Source organism: Phascolarctos cinereus, unplaced genomic scaffold, assembly GCF_003287225.1.
Source record: "Phascolarctos cinereus isolate Bilbo 61053 unplaced genomic scaffold, phaCin_HiC Scaffold_3;HRSCAF=262, whole genome shotgun sequence".
NCBI lineage: Eukaryota > Metazoa > Chordata > Mammalia > Diprotodontia > Phascolarctidae > Phascolarctos > Phascolarctos cinereus.
Genome location: NW_027555736.1, coordinates 243,874,595 through 243,893,182, shown reverse-complemented (window position 1 = coordinate 243,893,182; position 18,588 = coordinate 243,874,595). Strand labels below are relative to the sequence as shown.

Genomic DNA, 18,588 nt, shown 5'->3' with positions numbered 1-18,588 from the left:
TATATTATTTATGTTAACATGTGTTGGGTTTATTAGTATTAATTTTAAATGAACTAATAAATAAGAATTTTATTTATCTATTTTAATTATTTTATTATCCATTTATTATTTTTGTTAATTATTTTATTATCCATTTTAATTAATTTATATGGTAAATATCAATAAATATAAACAAACACTTTTGGCAGTCCTCAATAATCTTTAAGAGCATAAAAGAATCCTGAGACCAAAAAGTTTGAGAACTGCTTGATAAGCAGCTTTAAGTTTTGAAAAGTGCTTTAGAACAACCCTGGCAGGTAAGTTATCTTTGTTTTAGAGATGGGGAAACCGAGGCTGAGAGAGGTTCATTGACTTGCCCAGGGTCACTTGGTTAATAAATGTCTGATACGTGATTTAAACTCAGGTCTTCCTGGCAGCACATACAACACCCTATTTTATTTTCTTTTTGGCTAGGCAATAAGGTTAAGTGACTTGCCCAGGGTCACACAGCTAGTAAGTGTCAAGTGTCTGAGGCTGGATTTGAACCCAGGCCGGTGCCTATCCGCTGCGCCACCTAGCTGCCCCTAAAGGGGAGCAACACCCTATCTATTGTACGACCTCATTGCTACGGTGGTACAGTTGAAGTCATGAGCAGATGACACATGAAGTTATCAAGGACATAACAAACAGAAGACAGTATTGACAAAAGCTTTGGAGGAATGCTTATATCCAGAGAGCAAAAAGAGGAAGAGAAGCCAGTGAGAGGAAAAAGAAAAGCAGAAATTTTAAAATTGTAATTAGGAAGAAAACAGAGGGTACAATTCCCCTTTTCTCTTCTTTCTCCTCCCCCTTCCCCTGCCTTTTTTTAAAATAGAGAATGCTTTCATGAATTTGCTTGTCATCCTTGCACAGGGGCCATGCCCATCATCTCTGTATCATTCCAATTTTAGTATAAATATTACCAAAGCAAGTACAAGAGGGCAGAATTTCATGGAAATCAAGGGACCCAAGAGGGAAGGGAATGTAAAATGCTGGAGGGAGATCGAGGAAGATGAGGACCGAGGAAAAGGGCACTGGGTTTGCTGATTAGGTCACATGTGACTTGACAGAGTAGTTTTAGTAGAGTAGGGCTTTGTACATTTGAATTTGCTTAAATCTTCTAAAAGCTAAGCACGTTTTAATCATCCAAATCGCTCCTTTATGTCCAAATTTTAAAATGTGAAATGATAGTTATGGTCTTTGTATTTATGCAGAGACGATGAAACGCAAGTGCTAAAATGTTAAGGCTCAGTTGATGTCCTTTCACTATATTTCCTAGGATTAAAAAGCATGCACCCACCTGAGGTTTCTTATTTTTGCTTCCTCGCTGGATTGAGGTAGATATCTTAAATGTAGAGTAGTTGTTGAGAGAAAAACAGGAAAAAATGGAAAGGTAAAAAATTCCTAAGCTAACACAGAAATCTGGGGAGGGAGATGGAAATTAGTAATGGGTACCTGTATGAGTGTTCCAGAGGAAGAGGAGGCTCCGTCGTCTTCTTTGTTTCTCTCATGTCCCCAGTGTAACGAGCAAGGACTAGAAGCTGACTCTGCTCCCTCATCTCCATTCTAAAAAAGAATTTATTGAATTGACATTAACAAAGAGAAGAGATCTTTTCATTATAGCCCTCATCACCTTCCCTCAAACGAGACTTCTTTAAATTATCAGGCTGTCTCTTTTTGGCATTTTTTTTTCTTATCCAACAGTTTTTTCCTTTCTTTTTTCACACAAAAAGAAGGTTTAGTTTGAGAGGTTGGACATCAATTAAAATCTCATCTTTAGGATAAATATTGGAGAAATCTGGAAAATTTTAGCCCTAAACTACATCTTTAAAAAAATCAGATGGGAAGTATTCCAAAGATGATTTTTTTTTTTGCCTCAGTTATCTTGTCCACAAATGCACAAACTCACATCCCTCCTTCCCACAAAGCAGTAAGGATTTTGTTTTCTGGTGGAAAGAGTATGAAACTTTTGGGTTCCTTATTCTTTTCACACAGATCCCCTTTCTGCTTAGGGCTCTCACTAACTTCCCAGGGAAGCTAGAGATAAGCTGAAGAATTAGATTCATTTTGAATGACCCTGGATCAGTTTGACAATCTATAAAATGAGCATTAAACCTCTTAGCAGAAGTGTAAGAGATATGCAAACTATTAGTTATTGCAATTTTCTTCTCTTTTTTAGAGGACTCATTGTAATCCTCATTTTTTTTATAAGAATGAAATTGAAATTGATTTCATAAAAAAACATAGGTAAATGTCTTATTCAAAGAACTATAATGGAAACAGTAAGAGTTAGTAGCGTTACTTTTTAACACTGCTGTTCTGGTCCCAGGTGGCATTGCTTTAGTCTAAAGATGAATTCAAATATGGTAAAGTACAGTCTCAAAAATTAAACTTGGAGCAACAAATACCATGTTCTTAAAACTTCACGATATTTCAAGGAAGGTTTTTTTTTTAAGCCTCCCACAAAACCTTGTTTACATTAAATCTCAGATACTTTGGGGTAGATTTAATTATACTTCAGGTAAAGACAAGACTAGAGTATAATTGCTTCAAACCTTCTAACATAGCAAAATTAATTTTAAAAAAATTCTCCATGTTTATATTCATTTTCATATATTTTCACTTAATTTTCTTTTCCTTTTCTTTTTTTAGAATTTCAGATGAATAAATCTTAGCATTAAAAAAACAGTCTTTTCCTTACTTCGCTTTTCTGTGAACTTTCTTCTGTCTCTTCAATGATTGATGGTGGGAGAAACATGGATCCTTTCCTTTTCGGCTGAAAGGTGAAGTACAAAAACAGAGCTAATCAGGTTCCCCTACAACATCACACCCGACCACTCCTTTCCACATTTTTGTGATGCTATTTTTGAAACTTACTTTTTATCCCAGTTGCCGATCTAAGTCCTTTGCCACCCACACTGGTCTCCACACCTATGGCTTTAGGCCCTGCATGCACAGAATAGCTTGTTTGGGTTTGTCCGACTAAATTACTAGGGGGTTGTTGGGGACCAAACCTAGATATGCTTCAGCTGTATTGACTCCTCTGTTTCTCTGCCTCACCACCCTAGGAACATCAGGGTCAGGAAGGTACTTTACCACACTTCCCACTGACTGAAAATGGGGCTGTCCTTTCAAGAGGAGGTGGAGACTTCAAAGGGTGGCTGCTGCCTAGCTAGTGAAGGAATTTCACAAGCACCTCATTAACAAACTATGTGGAACAGTACTGGGTCACATCCAGAACAAACACACCTAGAGTTTTTTTTTTAATGTTTATGAACAATCTCCGGCTTAGATATTCCTTTTAGAAAAAAACATCATTGTGGCACACTGACAAAAATAAAGAACCTCAGGTGGGTTGAAACAAAGAAATATGATGGCCTTTCTTATCCCTCATCTTCTTACCACCTTGCACTTTTAACCTTTGTGAAAATACAGGCCAAAAATTGTTTCTTTAAAAAAAAAATACAGTGTCCCTAAAGTGTTAGTAAGGATTTAAACTCTAGTGTAATTTAAACTTTAATACTTAAAACTACTTGTATTGTTATTCGGTTGTTTCACCCCATTTGGGACTTCCTTAGCAAAGATACTGGGATGGTTTGCCATTTCCTTCTCTAGCTCATTTTACAATTGAAGAAATTGAGGCAAACAGGGTCAAGTGACGTTGCCCGGGGTCACATAGCTGGTAAGTGTCTGGTGTTAGAGTTGAACTCAGGAAGATGTGTCTTCCAGACTCCAGGGCTGGTGCTCTATCCACTGCTCTACCTAGCTGCCATAAAACTATGTTAGGTTGTCTTAAAAAAAAAAACAACAACTATTTAAAGCCATTAAAGTCTAAAACTGCACTAACACTTTTAGGACACCCTGTATGTAATTTATATCAATGGACTCGTCATAGTTTCCCTACTGTACTGGAAGTTCTCTGAAGGCTGGCATCCTGTCTTACATTTTAGTCATCTTTATATTTTTATCAGGACCTACAAAAGGGAGGGAAACAAGCATTTATTAAGTGCCTATTACGTGTCAGGCACCATGCTAAATGCTTTACAAATGATCTCATTTGAGGGGCTATTATGATCCCCATTCTACAGTTGACGAAACTGAGGCAGACACAATTACTCAGGGTCACACAGTCAGACGTGCTTGAGGTCACCTTTGAACGTAGGTCTTCCTGGACTCCAGGCCCAACGTTCTCTCCATGGTGACACAGGATTTTGCTGCAGCAGACGCTTAAATGTCTGCTGTTGCTACTATGGTCATACTTACTTTCCATTCAGAAACGTCCCCCTCAGCCACTCCAGATTCCTCTGTTCCTTTTCTAATTCTTGTTTTTCTTGCTGCAAATGCTGATGGAGAGCCAGGACTGTTGTCTTCAAGCCCATCAACAAGTCTTCTTTTTTCTGATTCAAGCCCAGGATCTGTTCTTTTATACAGTCTACTTCTCTCTGTGTGGGGAAGAATGATTACTTTATTTATCAAGAGTGGAAACTCTAAGGGACAGATTTCACTGTTATTTGATTAGTAATAAAGTAGCAGGATTAAAGATTTTGAACCAGAAAAGGATTGATCTAGTTCAAGTCTTTCATTTTATAAAAGGAAACTGAAATTTACTTGCCCAAGGCCACAGAGGCAAGAGAGCCAGGATCAGAAACCATATTCTCTGGCTCCCAAGGCAGCTTCCTATGACACAAAGCTACCTCACTATCTTGGTGCCCAAGGGAGGAAGCTACAAATATCTTACAGATTTATTACTGTCCCTAAACTCTGCTATGACACAAGGAGAACACAGAGTGCTTAAGTTTTAAGCTATTTACGCTTTAAATTGAACAAAGACTTTTGGAAGCCATATATATACCTCCTCTTTGTGTAAAGCCTAATGTATTTCTTTAATTTTGATATATAATATTTTGTTTTTCCCCAATTACATGTTAAAACCATTTTTAACATTTTGTTTTTTTCAAGTTTTGAGTTCCAAATTCTATCCTTCCCTTCCCTCCCTCCCTGAAAAGAAATTAACTCACGCTCGTCTGAGAAATACAAAATGACTTTTCTTATTTTTAAACTACTAAATTTCACTAACACTCAAAGGAAATGGATTTTCAATTCAATTCAGTGTAACAAAAACTCATTTACCGCAATGGAAAGAGAACTGGACTCTGGGTAAGAGGACCAGAGTTCAAATCTCACCTTTGACACTTGTGACCTTCAATAAGTCACTTAACCTCTGTGGACCTTGTTTTCCTCATCTGTAAAATGAAAAGCTGCACTAGATGACCTCTGAAGCTCTTTCTAGATCTCTAAATCTATAGAGAAACACGACATCTGCCTTCCAAACACTTACGTAAATAAGTGGGGGAACCAAAGTGGATACAGACAGGTACATACAAAACACAGAGTTACTGCACACTAATTTGGAGTTGGCAAAAGAGGAGAAGAAGGATGGCTAGAAAGTCGCACATTAGATGTGTTTTGAAGGAAGCTAGAGAATGTATTACGTATAAGTGAGGAAGGCAGAGCCAAGATGGCAGACTAGAAGGAAATAATACAACTGAGTTCCCATCCATAACTCCATCAAACAGATTTATAAAATGCACTAGACTGAATCGTGATGGAGAAATACAGAAGAATTCATAGTGAGTCCTTTGTCTGGCCCAGCTCAGCACTGGCAGATAGACAGAGGTCTGCAGACACTAAGGACAGAGTCGAGACAAGGGCTAAGTAGAACACTCCAACATCCAGGGAGAGGCTGTGCAACCAGCATAAATGTGGTCCCAGCCCCATAGTGGGCCCCCCCCAAACCCATACCAGGGAACCGCAACAGGGATAGGTGCCAATTGGCTGATAGGGGTGGAGTACACAGACCCAAAACTGGATCAGGAACTTATGAGCTCAGACCAGAGAGTGGGGGAAGCAATCAGACTTTCCCCTGGATCAGATCCTCCCACTTTGGGAGCTCTGGAAGCCTGTAAGTCCTCAGCCTGTCCCTGAGATCGTGGAATAACATAACATTCAGTAACCCAAAGAAACAGCAACAGGACCAGGCCAGGCCTTCCCTCTAAAAGTATGGCGGAACCCAGCCCTCCTACCAAGTCCAAAATCAGAAAGTTGCAGGAAGACTGCAAAAAAGACAAAACCAAAACAACCCTACCATAGTGAGCTATCATGGTGGCAAGGACACTTGAGATGCAAGCATAGAAGAGAATGATTCTAAAACATCTACAAGCAATGGCTCAGAGAAAAACACAGCTTGGACACAAACCAAACTAGAATTACTAGAAGAGATGAAGCAAGAGCTTAAAAAAAAAAGTTAAAAAATACTTTTTACAAATGGAATCAGAGTGCTTGAGGAAAAACAAGGAAAGAAATATGTAAAAAAGAATTAGAAAGGGAATCAACAGCAAACAAAGTAAAAAGCCTGAAAAACTGGAAGAAAGTGTAAATAATCTCACAGCAAAACAACTGAACTAGAAAACAGGTAAAGTGAAAAACAATTGAGAACTATTGAACTTTCTGAATACTATTACAAAAAAAAAAGAGTGTAGACATCCTATTTCAACAGATCTTGAAAAGAAAACTGCCCAGATTTCAAAGTGGAAATAGAAAGAATCCTCCAGTTTCTTCTGAAAGAAACCCCAAAATGAAACCTCCCGGGAATGTCATAGCCAAAACCCAGGGCTTCCAGGTCAGAGAAAAATAAACTATAAGCAGCCAGAAAGAAAAAATTCAAGTACCAAGAATCCATAGTCAGGATCCCACATCCTTTAACAATCGCTGGTAAAAAGCAGCAGAGAACTTGGAATACAATATTCCAGCAGGCAAGAATGCATTCTTTAGTACCCGAGGATTCTAAGCACCATATAACACATACTCCATTTCCTGCCTTTGCACAGTTTGTCACCTATCTCCTAGAACCTCAGTTTCCTTCTAGGATCAAACTTGGTGCTACCTTCTGCAAAGCCTTTATCCAGCCCTCTTTGTGCTTAGCACTTCCTTCCTCCCCAAAGGATCTTACAGTTACTTGTCTGGGTAAGTGGCATATTCTCCCAGTAGAAGACAAGCTTCTTGAAGTAAGAAATAATTTTAGTCTCGTCTTTGTAACCCAGGACCTAGTATAGTATCTTGCATATTCTAGGAGCTTAACAAATGGTTGTTGAATGAATAAACACTAAATCTTAGAATCACAGGCTTTAGAACTGGAAGACACAGAATTCAACCCCTTTGCCTTACAAATAAAGAAAATAAGGCACTGAGAAGTGAGATAACTCTCATAGTCACATGGTTAACAAGCATCAGAGCCAAGATTCAGACCTGGGCCTATGCTTCTGAAGATTTCCAATCTTTCCACTAGACCATGCTGTCTGAGCTGTCCAGGAAAAATCTCTTTAAACAGATGTCATATGATATTCAAATTGCTTTGATGTGTCAGAATTTTGTTAAAATAAATCTATTATTAAGAAACCCATTTGTGGTCTGAGGAAGGCAGAGGTTAAATGACTTGCCTAGAGTCACACAGTTAATAAGTTTCTGAGGCCAGACTTGAACTCTGGTCTTCCTGATTCTAGGCCCAGTTCTGTCCACTGTGCCACCTAGCTGCCCTAAAAATGGCCCTCACCTTGGGCAACTCATTTACCCACTCTGGGGCTTTTTTTTTTTCACTTGTGAAATGAGCAGCTTGCATGGCATGGTAGCTGAGATCCCTTTCACTTCTAAAATAATATTATTCAATGTTTATTATTATTGTATTATTGCTACTACTATCACTGCTAACTGCGAATTGATAACAGAGCAAAAGCAGTATTAACAGTAAGGGCTTAATTCTCACAAACAATGAACACAGCACGTGATCAAATTCTTTTACTGGATGGAATAAGTTTTACATGAATAAGGAACAGATGAAGTACTTTCATAAAATCATTTAGCAAAAATCATTAAGCATGGCCAGGTTGACCAAAGCATTGTTTTCCGGGCCACCTACTTTCACGTGTGAATAGCTTTGTGATTCAGACCCTTTTATCAGAAAAAAACATATTCATTATAATGAGAATTTTCTTCTAAAATTTAGTCCCCTAGGAATCTAACATGAGATAAAGTCCTCAGCTGCCATACTTTGGGCCCAGTCCCACATGTGTAGGCCTGGATCTGACCTCTTGAAGGTTACAGCAGCCTTAGACCTAACTCAAAGTCTGTTCCTGTCCTACTAGAAGGAATGAAGTGAGGCTAACTTGGGGACATCCCAAAGCAGATCAGGGCTGACATAGATAGTGCAATCCAATACGTTGGTATTGTGGCCTTTTGCTACAGCACATTCCCTGCTTCCTCATACCAAGAGCTTTGTGAGCTATAATTCTGTTTTTGTTTTAGGATTTGAGTAAGACTGGGAAATAAGAAATACAGGAGATGGGGTACAGAAGTCTATCCTGCCCTACAGGAAAATAGAAGGGGAAGAGGATAAGAGAAGGGGGGAGAGATAGAAGAGAGGAGAGACGAGGGGAAGGAATATTCAGAATGCATGCCATCTTGGGGTGGGGGGAGGGGTGAGATGGAGTGAAAACTTGGAACTCAAAAACTTGTGGAAGTGAATGTTGAAAGCTAAAAATAAATTTATATTAAAAATAATTTTTAAAAAAAGGATTTGAGTAAGGAGGATGTTGCTTAGTTTAAGTAGTTCTAATGAACCACTTTAGAAAATGGGAATAGGTAGGAAATACGTAGAGCAAATATGCTATGGTCAGAAGGAATAATTACAAAGGAAATAAAACAGCACCTTACACAGTATCACACATAGTAGGTGCCCAACAAATACTGAATGAATAAATGAAACTCACCTCTACCTGTGGCAAGGTGGTGGCTTGGTCAGCAGACAGGTTTTCAGAGGAAAATTCAGTTGAATAATTCTTTAATTGATGCTTCAAATTTTCTATTTCTTGGTCACATTCACTAGTCTGTTTCATGACAAGCTATAGAAGGAAAAACATCACTTGATTTAGAAATCTGCATTTGGAATTCTTCTATTGCTTTACCAAAGCAGAACATCTGACAAAGGAACTTCACTTCTTGACTCCATGGAGCCTGGCTGCTGGTACCCAATACTGTTTGTCTGCACATTGCTGTTAGAAGTCCTGTGAGGCAGTTAGATGGCACAGTAGATAGAATCAGGAGGACTGGAGTTCAAATCTTGCCTCAGACACTTACTAGCTATGTAACCTTAGTGAAGTCACTTAACTCTGATTGCCTCAAAAAAACAAAACAAAACTAGAAGTCCTGTGAAAATTGCTGCATATAGACGTTTTCACTTATTTGATGGAGAGTGGTCACAAGTAAACTACTACTACTACTACTGCTGCTGCTGCTACTACTACTACTACTACTACTACTACTACTACACCACACATATACATACACACTTGCTATCTGATCCTTGTGGACCTAATTTACTTAACTTTGGTTTATCATGGTGAATAGAGCAGTCTATAAGGAATTTTTGCATAAACATTTCAGGATTAGGTTACTTAACTTGTAGGTCAAATTTATAATCTTGACCATAATTCCCTCACCATTATAAGATGTACACAATTTGTTACCAGTAGTATTATATTCCCGATGGAGGGTAAGGAATGGACAAAGTTAAGAGTACATATTGTGGCCATAGAACTGGCAAAGCTAACTTGTATAGAGATATGACCATGAGAAAACAAAGAAAAAAATCTTCAAAAGGAACTATAGATACATCCCACAAGAAGCTTTGGGTGTAGCTTCTGAAACATGGGGTTGATAAGGAAGTAATTACCAACCTATGAGAGTGCTAATAAAATTATACCATGATATCCAGTACTGGGAAAGTAAGAGCCCTTCAGCTGCTCCCAAACTTAAAGCATCCTTAAAGCCTCCACCCTGTTTGAAAAAGAGGTAGCTAGACAGTGGTAGCCAAATTACCATAATAACATTCAAAGGCAGAGCCTAGATGGAGGAGAAAAGCCAGGAAAATTGCCTGAGCTCTCCCCAGTTTCCCTGGAAACAACATTACTGTTTCTCCCCAAATGCGTCCACTGAAGTGCCCCAGTTTCAATCAGGATTTTAGAAGGCAGAACAGTGAAGAAAGAGGCATCATGAGCTTTTGGGAGCTGGTACCTACATGGAAGCTCATGGGAACCTCCATGCAGGCTATTGAGGACATGGCCAAATGGAAACCCTTGGAGTTGTCTCAGGCATCAATATCAAGTCCAAGAAGGGGCCAAAGCTATTTCCTCCTTTTGACAGAGATTAAAGAGGCTGGGGCTCTTCACTCCACTAGCTCCTCTTACAGAACTGGCAAGGAAGGCAGATGGCACCTGGCATCTTATAGTCCACTACTGAACTGAACAAATTTGTCCTGCCAATTACTAAGGCTCAGTGAATGGTATGGTGTTACCAATCTCAAATGCCATACAGCGTTGACATTAATTATTCCGTAAATGTTTGGTAGAATTCACTTATCTGGTCATAGGGATTTTTTCTCAGGGAGCTCATTTATGATTTTTTCAATGGGAATTTTCATTTTGAGATCCCTTTCAAGTGGTAATTGGTGAATTCTTTTGATTTCTATTTTATTCTCTAGGATATCTAGGTGGTTTCCTTTGATAATTTCTTGAAATTGTTTCCTCATTGCCTATTTTTATTCCTTCAATTCATTTTTCTTGTCTTATTGCTATAGCTAGCATTTCGAGTACAATACTGAATAATAATGGTAATAATGAACATCATTGAACCCCTGATCCTACTGGGAAGGCTTCAAGTTTATCCCCATTACAGATAATGTTTGCTCTTAGTTTTAGATGGATACAACTTATCTTTTTAAGAAAGTCTTGTTCTCACTCAATCATCGCTGCTTAACGTAAAAACTGCCTCTAACCACGAGAGATCCAGGAATCAGTTGTTCCAAAGAGGGGAAGTGAAGCCTGAAATTTCTGTTCTTTGTTTTCCTCCACATTCAGCTACCCTTTCTTGTTCACATTTATATTCAATCTCCTTCAGAGGACCACTACATTGCCAATTTTTATTTTTCTTTCTTTTTTGTGTATGTTTTTCTTTTACCTACACTGAGCTCTGCCTTTAGTGCTGCTAATGTTGAGTTTCTTTTATATCTGAGGTCAGAGTTGTCTTATTGTTATCCTAAAGCCATAGAAGAGGTGGACGGTCCTTTAGGAGACCTTTAGGACCTTGCCACCAAGGAGTGGTATGTCAGGAACAGCATTTAAGTATCCATGCCGCCACATGGCTTTTCCATAAGAGATAGGGAAGGTATCCTTGAAATGACTCTAGGGCTGAGCTCCTGACATGGCTTCCCAGTCACCTGGGGAGTTAAAAGGTCAGCTCATGGAATTAGTGCCCTTCAAACATTAAGGATGGCCCGCTGCTATGTGAGTTAAAACACTCTTCTGACCAGACATATTTCTAGGTAGAGACAAGGAAGGCTCTCTCAATCTGAAACAGCACTGTATCTCTGCTGAATATTCTTTGCGTGCTATGGCTAAGTAAATGTTAAATGGTAGAGAGTCTATTAGTGTCTCATTTTATTCCAATACAGAACGTGAACCCCTGGACTGGCCTGAGTGAGGCCTGGACCACAACACTAGGCGAAGAATTGTTCTCACCGTGAATATGAAAGATTTTTTCACTTTGTGGTTAACTATAAACCCAGTTTTTATCTGTGCTATTAATATTTGTTTAGCAGCCCTAGTCACAAACCCTCATAATCCAGTTTTATTTAGTGACCGCTACATGCAGATAACTTATTCTTAATTGACATATATACACTATATATATGACACATACAGCACTTTGAAAGATCTTTTAATATAGAAATGGGATATAATCTAATGGTCTTCCTCAACAATGTCATCTGCATAGAAATATACCCAAGGACACTTTATTCCCTCTACTCCAATTAGTTGTGAAATTTTAGCTGTACCGTTTGATAACCGACTTGGAATGAAATATGATTTCCTCTACCTCTCTTCCTCTTTCATCTTGTAAAAAAAACACAGGGCTGCCATTTTTTTTTCTTTCTTTCAGGCAAAGATAGGAAACGTTTGAGGCCAAATTTGAATTCAGGTCTTCCTGATTTTAAGTCCAGCACTCTAATCACTGTACCACTTAGCTATAGGACAACATACTGCAGTCATGAAAGTCTACTCTCCACTGTCAAAAATGAAAATATCAACATTCTTGGTATGACATTTCCACCCACTGAATTTTATATCAGTATAACTCACTCACCTTCAATAGTTCATTTTGTTCATAGGTCACCTTTTCTAACATTTTCACCTCTTGTGAAAGCTGACTTGTCCTTTCAAATACTGGCAAAGATTTCATTCCTTTTTCAGGCAAACTCAGGACCACTTGGTAAGATTCAATCTTGGCAATGGCCTTCTTCATGGGCTTTATGTTTTCAAGTATGACCTAAAATAAAAGATGCCAACATTATATAAATGTGAAAGAAAAAGTAACTGCAAAGCTTAAGTATTGAAAAATGACAAATTCTATTACTTAACATTGAAAATAATGCTTGGGAATTTAAAGCTGTTTTCTCAGGTTGTTACCGCATGACTAACATTTTAGTTTCAAGAGATAGAAGGTGGGTATAATTCTCCATCATCAAATTTTATGTTTCTACTATCATTTGTTGAGATTTTATAACAATTCATTAATTACTCGGAACTACTGTTATGCTCTAAGCATATTGTTTTACCTAAGCTTCATTCATCCTCCAGGAACTAGCTAGCACAATCCTCTATATACAGAAAGTACTTAATATTTGTTATATATTATATTATATTATATTATATTATATTATATTATATTATATTATATTATATTATATTATATTATATTATATTATATTAATTATATTATATTATATTATATTACATTATATTATATTATATTACATTATATTATATTATATTATATCATATCATATCATATTATATCATATTATATCAAGTAACTAGATAAAAGACATCTGAAAATAGAGCTGAGAATTCTATGGAAGAATTGAGTTAACTGCTCCGATTAGGTCCACCTCTGGGCTCTCCTTGCTGTATATATATATATCTATTTTTTTCTATTTTTCTCTTTCATCCACGCTCAAAACTTTGGAATCATCTTTGACTCTTCAATCTCCCTCTCCCTTATGGTGAACATAATCTCATTTGCTAAGTCCTGTTGATTCTACCTACAATCTCTTTCATAGGTTTGCTCCTTTCTATTTTTACTGGCACCAATGTAGTTAAGGCCCTCTTGTCCTGTTACCTACACCAAAGGTTCCCAAACTTATTTAGCCTACCATCCCTGTTTCAAAAAAAATTACTCAGCACCCCCCTAAAAATCTATTTTCTTTAAACCTTTAACAATTTTAAAAATTCGTATCATTTCAAAAAATATACTTTTTAAAAATGATACATCTTAAATTTAATAATTTATTGAAAATTTGTGGGTTTTTTTTCCTGCGTTGAAATTTTGATGACACAATATTGCATCATGTAACCATACAGTATCATATTGTAAACAAGTCATTACACACACATATTCCTGCTGATGCATGCTGGACTTCCAAATAATGCGCAATACATTCACCTGCCAACACTTGCTTGTTAAGACCTATTGGAGGCCTTCACCACTGATTGGTTATAACTTGCATTTTGTGAGTTTACTTGGAAAATAATGTAATCACTACAATTTAACTCTGTTACAGAATAGATGAAACATATATGAACAGGTTTTCAAAATTTTCTTATCTTCTTTCCTTATGCTTCCACCATCTCCTTATTTTTATTCAACATACCTGAATTTCACCTGAGGCTACTACCCCCCCATCCTTCTAGCACCCCCTGGGGGCAGTATTGCCCACTTTGGGAATCTATGCCCTAGGTTATGGTAATAGCTTCCTAACTTATCCTCCTGCCTCCAGTCTCTTATTTCTATTTGTGCCACTTGTAATCTTCCTAATGTACAGATCTGATCACATTAGCCCTTGGCTTAAAAAAAAATCAATGGTTCATTATATATATTTAATGAAACTTAAACTCCTTAGCCTACATCTCCAGTTGCTTCATAATCTGGCTCTAGCATATCTTTTCAGACTCAGTTCATATTAATTTCCTTCTTACACCATTAACTCCTGACAAACTGGACTGATCTCTATTTCTTGATCTCACCCTGCCCTCTCTGCTCCTATGGCTTTGCATATACCACCACTTACTCCTGTCTTTTCCTCCTTCAAGGTCCAGGTCAGGTGTCCCATCCTCCCGAAATCCTTCTTTGGTCTTCCCAAGGATCAAAGAAAGGAACAGGTGGTTTCCTTTTGCCCAACAACCTTGAACATCTCAAGCAATTTTGCTTGACCCCTCCTATGAATTTAATCATCTTCTAATTTTTAGTTATTTGCATACGTCTCACTCTGTCACTAAATTTTAAGTTCTCTGTGGATAAGAACGTGATATTTTTCTCATCTATATATCTCCACAACTTATATATAATAGTATTTGGCTATAATAATATATGTATATAATGTATATATATGTATATATGTATATACATATACATATGTATATACATATGTACATATATATATACACATGGAGAGAGAGAGAGAGTATAAAATACATAATACATAATAGTAAATAGCTATAGAATTTAACTTTTTCAAACCGGAATTTTCATGTTTTCTTCAGTTTGTATATAGTTTCAATCCAAAGATTACTAATAACGGCTGAAACCTTGTTTGTTCTTCTCCACCTAAGTTGCTGTTTCCAACATGAAGCACCTACATATCTAAGAAACATAGCAGAAACACAACATAGAGATTCAGAAAATATTTTAACAATCCATGATCCATGCTCACCTCTCCATGCTTAAGATGTTCCTCAGGAGAAAAATCAAATATTTCTTTGGAAAACAGGATAGCTTTGATTTTTGAAACTTTCTTCTCTATTGATTTTACTTCGGTTTCAATAGCAACCACCTCCTAGAATTTAAGAAGTAATTTTTTTAAAACAGCTGATTTCTGTTCATTGTACGTTAGTCACACATGCAAAGACAGTTTATTGCTAGTGATTGGATTCTCAATGATATGATATGTGCGGTGGTGTCAAAATAAAATAGAAATAGGGGCCACTAAGCCATATATAAGAATCACTATGGGCCACTGACTTAGAAAACCCATACATATTTATATATGTCTTTTTTATTAATATGTCAACACATTAAAAACAATTAGGAATTACATTTTAATTTGGTTCAGGCTATGCTTGGGAGGGTTGTGGGATGCGCTTCATGTTTGACACTTCTGGTGCAATGGTTAGAAAATTGACATTGGAGCCATGAAGATGTGGGTTCAATAATGATGATGATGATGATGATGATGATGATGATGATGATGATGGCTAGGATTTATATAGTGTCTACTATGTGCCAGGCACTGTGCTAAGTGCTTTACAAATATTATTTAATTTTATTTTCACAACAAACCTAGGAAGCAAGTACTATTATTATTCCTGTTTTACAGTTAAGGAAACTGAGAAAAACAGGATTAAGTGACTTTCCCAGGGTCACATAGCTAGTAAGTGTCTGAGGTAGGATTTAAAATCAGGTCTTCTGGACTTAAATCAGTCTTCCTGACTCCTGGCTCTAGGTGTACTCTATCCACTTGCCTTTGGCACATATTGGCTTTGTGACCCTGATGAAGCCACCTAGCAACATCTCAGTGCTCTGCCAACTCTGTGAGACTATAAACTGAAGAGAAGGTACCAGCCTACGTTGGCATAGAGAATTCCCTTATTCAGGTGTTCCATATACCAATGAAATCATAGGTCCAGTTCTTATCCTAATTGTATTTCCACATTAAACCTAGATATTCATTGTTACTCACCCCTGTTCAAAACTGACCAAGCACATCATCAGTTATGCTCATTGCTTTTACAAGTATTCGGTGCTTATAAGAATATAGCCGTGTGGAACGGCAGATAAAGAGCTGCACTCTTTAGTCAAGGAGACCTCAAGTCCCAGTTCTGTCTCACATAGGCCATGAGACTTTGCTGCTCTTGCTCTTCAGATGTTTCAGGCATGTCTGACTCTTATGACCCCATTTGGGGACTTCTTGGCAAAGATCCTGGTATTTTGCATTTCTTTCTCCAGCTCATTTTAAAGATGAGGAAACTGAGGCACACAGGGTTAAGTGACTTGCTCAGGGTCACATAGCTAGGAAGTATCTGAGGCCAGATTTGAATGTAGGAACACTCATCTCGAGTCCAGGCCTAGTGCCCCGGCCACTGCTCCACCTACCTGCCCTGTGTGACTGTAAGCAAGCAATTTAAACTCTTAGTGCCCTCAAGTGACTATTTAAGACTACAAGTTACTGAAGAGTTGCCATAGAACATTGGCAGAAAGGAGCTGCTTACCTGAGAATATCTCACACTGATGCAATCTCAGACCTGGACCAAAAAAGCCTCTATAATTCACTGTAGATTGCACTGTTTATAATATTATAATTATTCTATTACATAATTTTATATTATTGTAATATTGTGTTGTTTATCCCTGTGGGCTTGTTTAGATGGAGAGCTCCTAGAAGGGGAGGGGTCTATCTTCTAGGCATTTAGTAGGCACTTAATTAATGCTTATAGACTAACTCAAAGGCAGGAGTGTCACATAGTCTATATTCTCAATTCTTGCTAATAGAAGTACGGAGTAGTATAAAGATAAGGAAATTAGGGTGTGGGGAGGGGGTGTGCCTTGCATATGATCACCTGGCTGGGAAATATCTGAGACAAGATCTGGACTTAGATCTTCCTGACCCAAGTCTAGAGTTCTAACCATTATTCTAAGTTGTTGCCTCAATCACAAAATAATTAATTTAAACTTTAAAAGACTAATTCAGTAGCTGCTGACAAACTGTTCAGTTCTTCCATCCCGAGACCCTATAAAGAAATTCTTCTCTTCAGTAGAATGTCAACCCTAGAGGGCAGAGACCATAATATTTTTGTCTGTGTATACCCAGTGACCTTATACATAATAGGTATTTAATAAGTTTTTGTTAAACTGAATTGAATTTCTCACTCATTCTACAGTTATGAGTTTGATATAAAGGCACTTACGTGAAAATGAGACTGATGAAAAGCACATCTGTATCTGCACTATTTTACAAATTTTCAATGTCTTTAAGTTAAAAGAGGAGGCAGCTAAGTGGCTCAGTGGATAGAACACTAAGCCTGGAGTCAGGAAGACCTGAGTTCAAATATAGCCTCAGACATTTACTAGCTGTGTGACCCTGGGCAAGTCACTTAACCTTTGTTAAATGACCTTAGCTTTCATTTACTGGAGAAGAAAATGGCAGACCATTCCAGTATCTTTGCCAAGAAAACCCCATAGACAAAAAAAAAAATAGTCCACAGGGTCATAAAGAGTCAGACATGACTGAACGACAACAAAATTATGATAAAAGGGGGTTAATGTTTTGGTCATAAGACCCTGTTCTGGGATGCATAATACATGAGGAAATAAAAACAATCTACACATAGTGAGGATTTTCAATAAGCTATTTGATCATGAATTTATTAAAGCCATCAGTGGATCAGCAGCATTTATTAAGAATTTACTATGTACCAAGGACTGTGCTAGGCACCAGGGAGATAAGCCAAGAGCAAAACAGTCCCTCCTCTCAGGGAGCTTATATTTTTTATGGGAAACATAATGTGTAGACACATGAGTATATGCAGAATAGATACACAATAAATACAAATTCATTTGGAGAGGAAGGATTCATTTTGGGAGACCAGGAAAGGTTTCTTGTAGAATACAATGAGTATTGAAGGATGGAAAGGATTCTAAAAGGCAGGGGCGAGGAAAGACACGGTGGACAGCCAGCAAAAAGCATAGAGATGGAAGATACAGTTTTGTGTGTGAAGAACAGAAAGAAGTTCAGTTTGACTGGATCGAGGAGCGCAGGAAGGGCAGGAAGGTACAGTGAGACTGGAAAGGTAGGTTCATGTAAGGCTGTGAATGACTTTAAAGCCAAAAGAGCATTTTATATTTGATCCTAGAGGCAATAGGGAGCTATTGGAGTTTACTGAGTAGGAGAGTGATACAGTTACACCTGAGTTTAAGGAAAATCCCTTTGACATGTGGAGGATGGATTGAAGGAAAGGAGAAGGGAGGGAATTGCATTTGTATAGTGCCTAGTATGAGCCAGGCACTGTACTAAGCTCTGCCAGTATTTTATTTGATCCTTACAACAACCCTGCAAGGTAGATGCTTATTATCCTCGTTTTACAGTTGAAACAAAGAGTGTAAGAGACTAGATCAGCATCACACAGTTAGCAAGTGTCTGTTTCTGGATTCGAACTCAAGTACTCCTGACTCTGGGCCCATCCAGTGCTCTATCTGCTGCACTAAAGTAAAGAGAAAACCAAGGCAGCCTGGCACAAAACTATAGATTTTATCATCATCATCATCATCATCATCATCATCATCATCATGACCTAAGGTAAGCATCAGTGCCCCCTAGTATCACCCCTTTGAGTAATGTATATATGTTAC

The 18,588-nt window shown here is 37.7% G+C and overlaps 1 protein-coding gene and 1 non-coding gene across 2 annotated transcripts in view; both read right to left on the bottom strand.

Moving 5' to 3' along the window:
- SYNE2 (spectrin repeat containing nuclear envelope protein 2) overlaps nt 1–18,588 on the bottom strand; it is a 352,560-nt gene that overhangs the window by 153,558 nt on the left and 180,414 nt on the right. Inside the window, 7 exon segments of the mRNA XM_020986547.2 lie at nt 1,474–1,584; nt 2,720–2,794; nt 4,282–4,325; nt 4,328–4,460; nt 8,841–8,972; nt 12,271–12,453; nt 14,897–15,019. Of these exon segments, the coding sequence (XP_020842206.1) occupies nt 1,474–1,584; nt 2,720–2,794; nt 4,282–4,325; nt 4,328–4,460; nt 8,841–8,972; nt 12,271–12,453; nt 14,897–15,019 (801 nt within the window).
- Nucleotides 847–953, bottom strand: LOC144456462 (U6 spliceosomal RNA). The gene has a single exon (XR_013485549.1). It is a non-coding gene; the product is annotated as a U6 spliceosomal RNA (small nuclear RNA).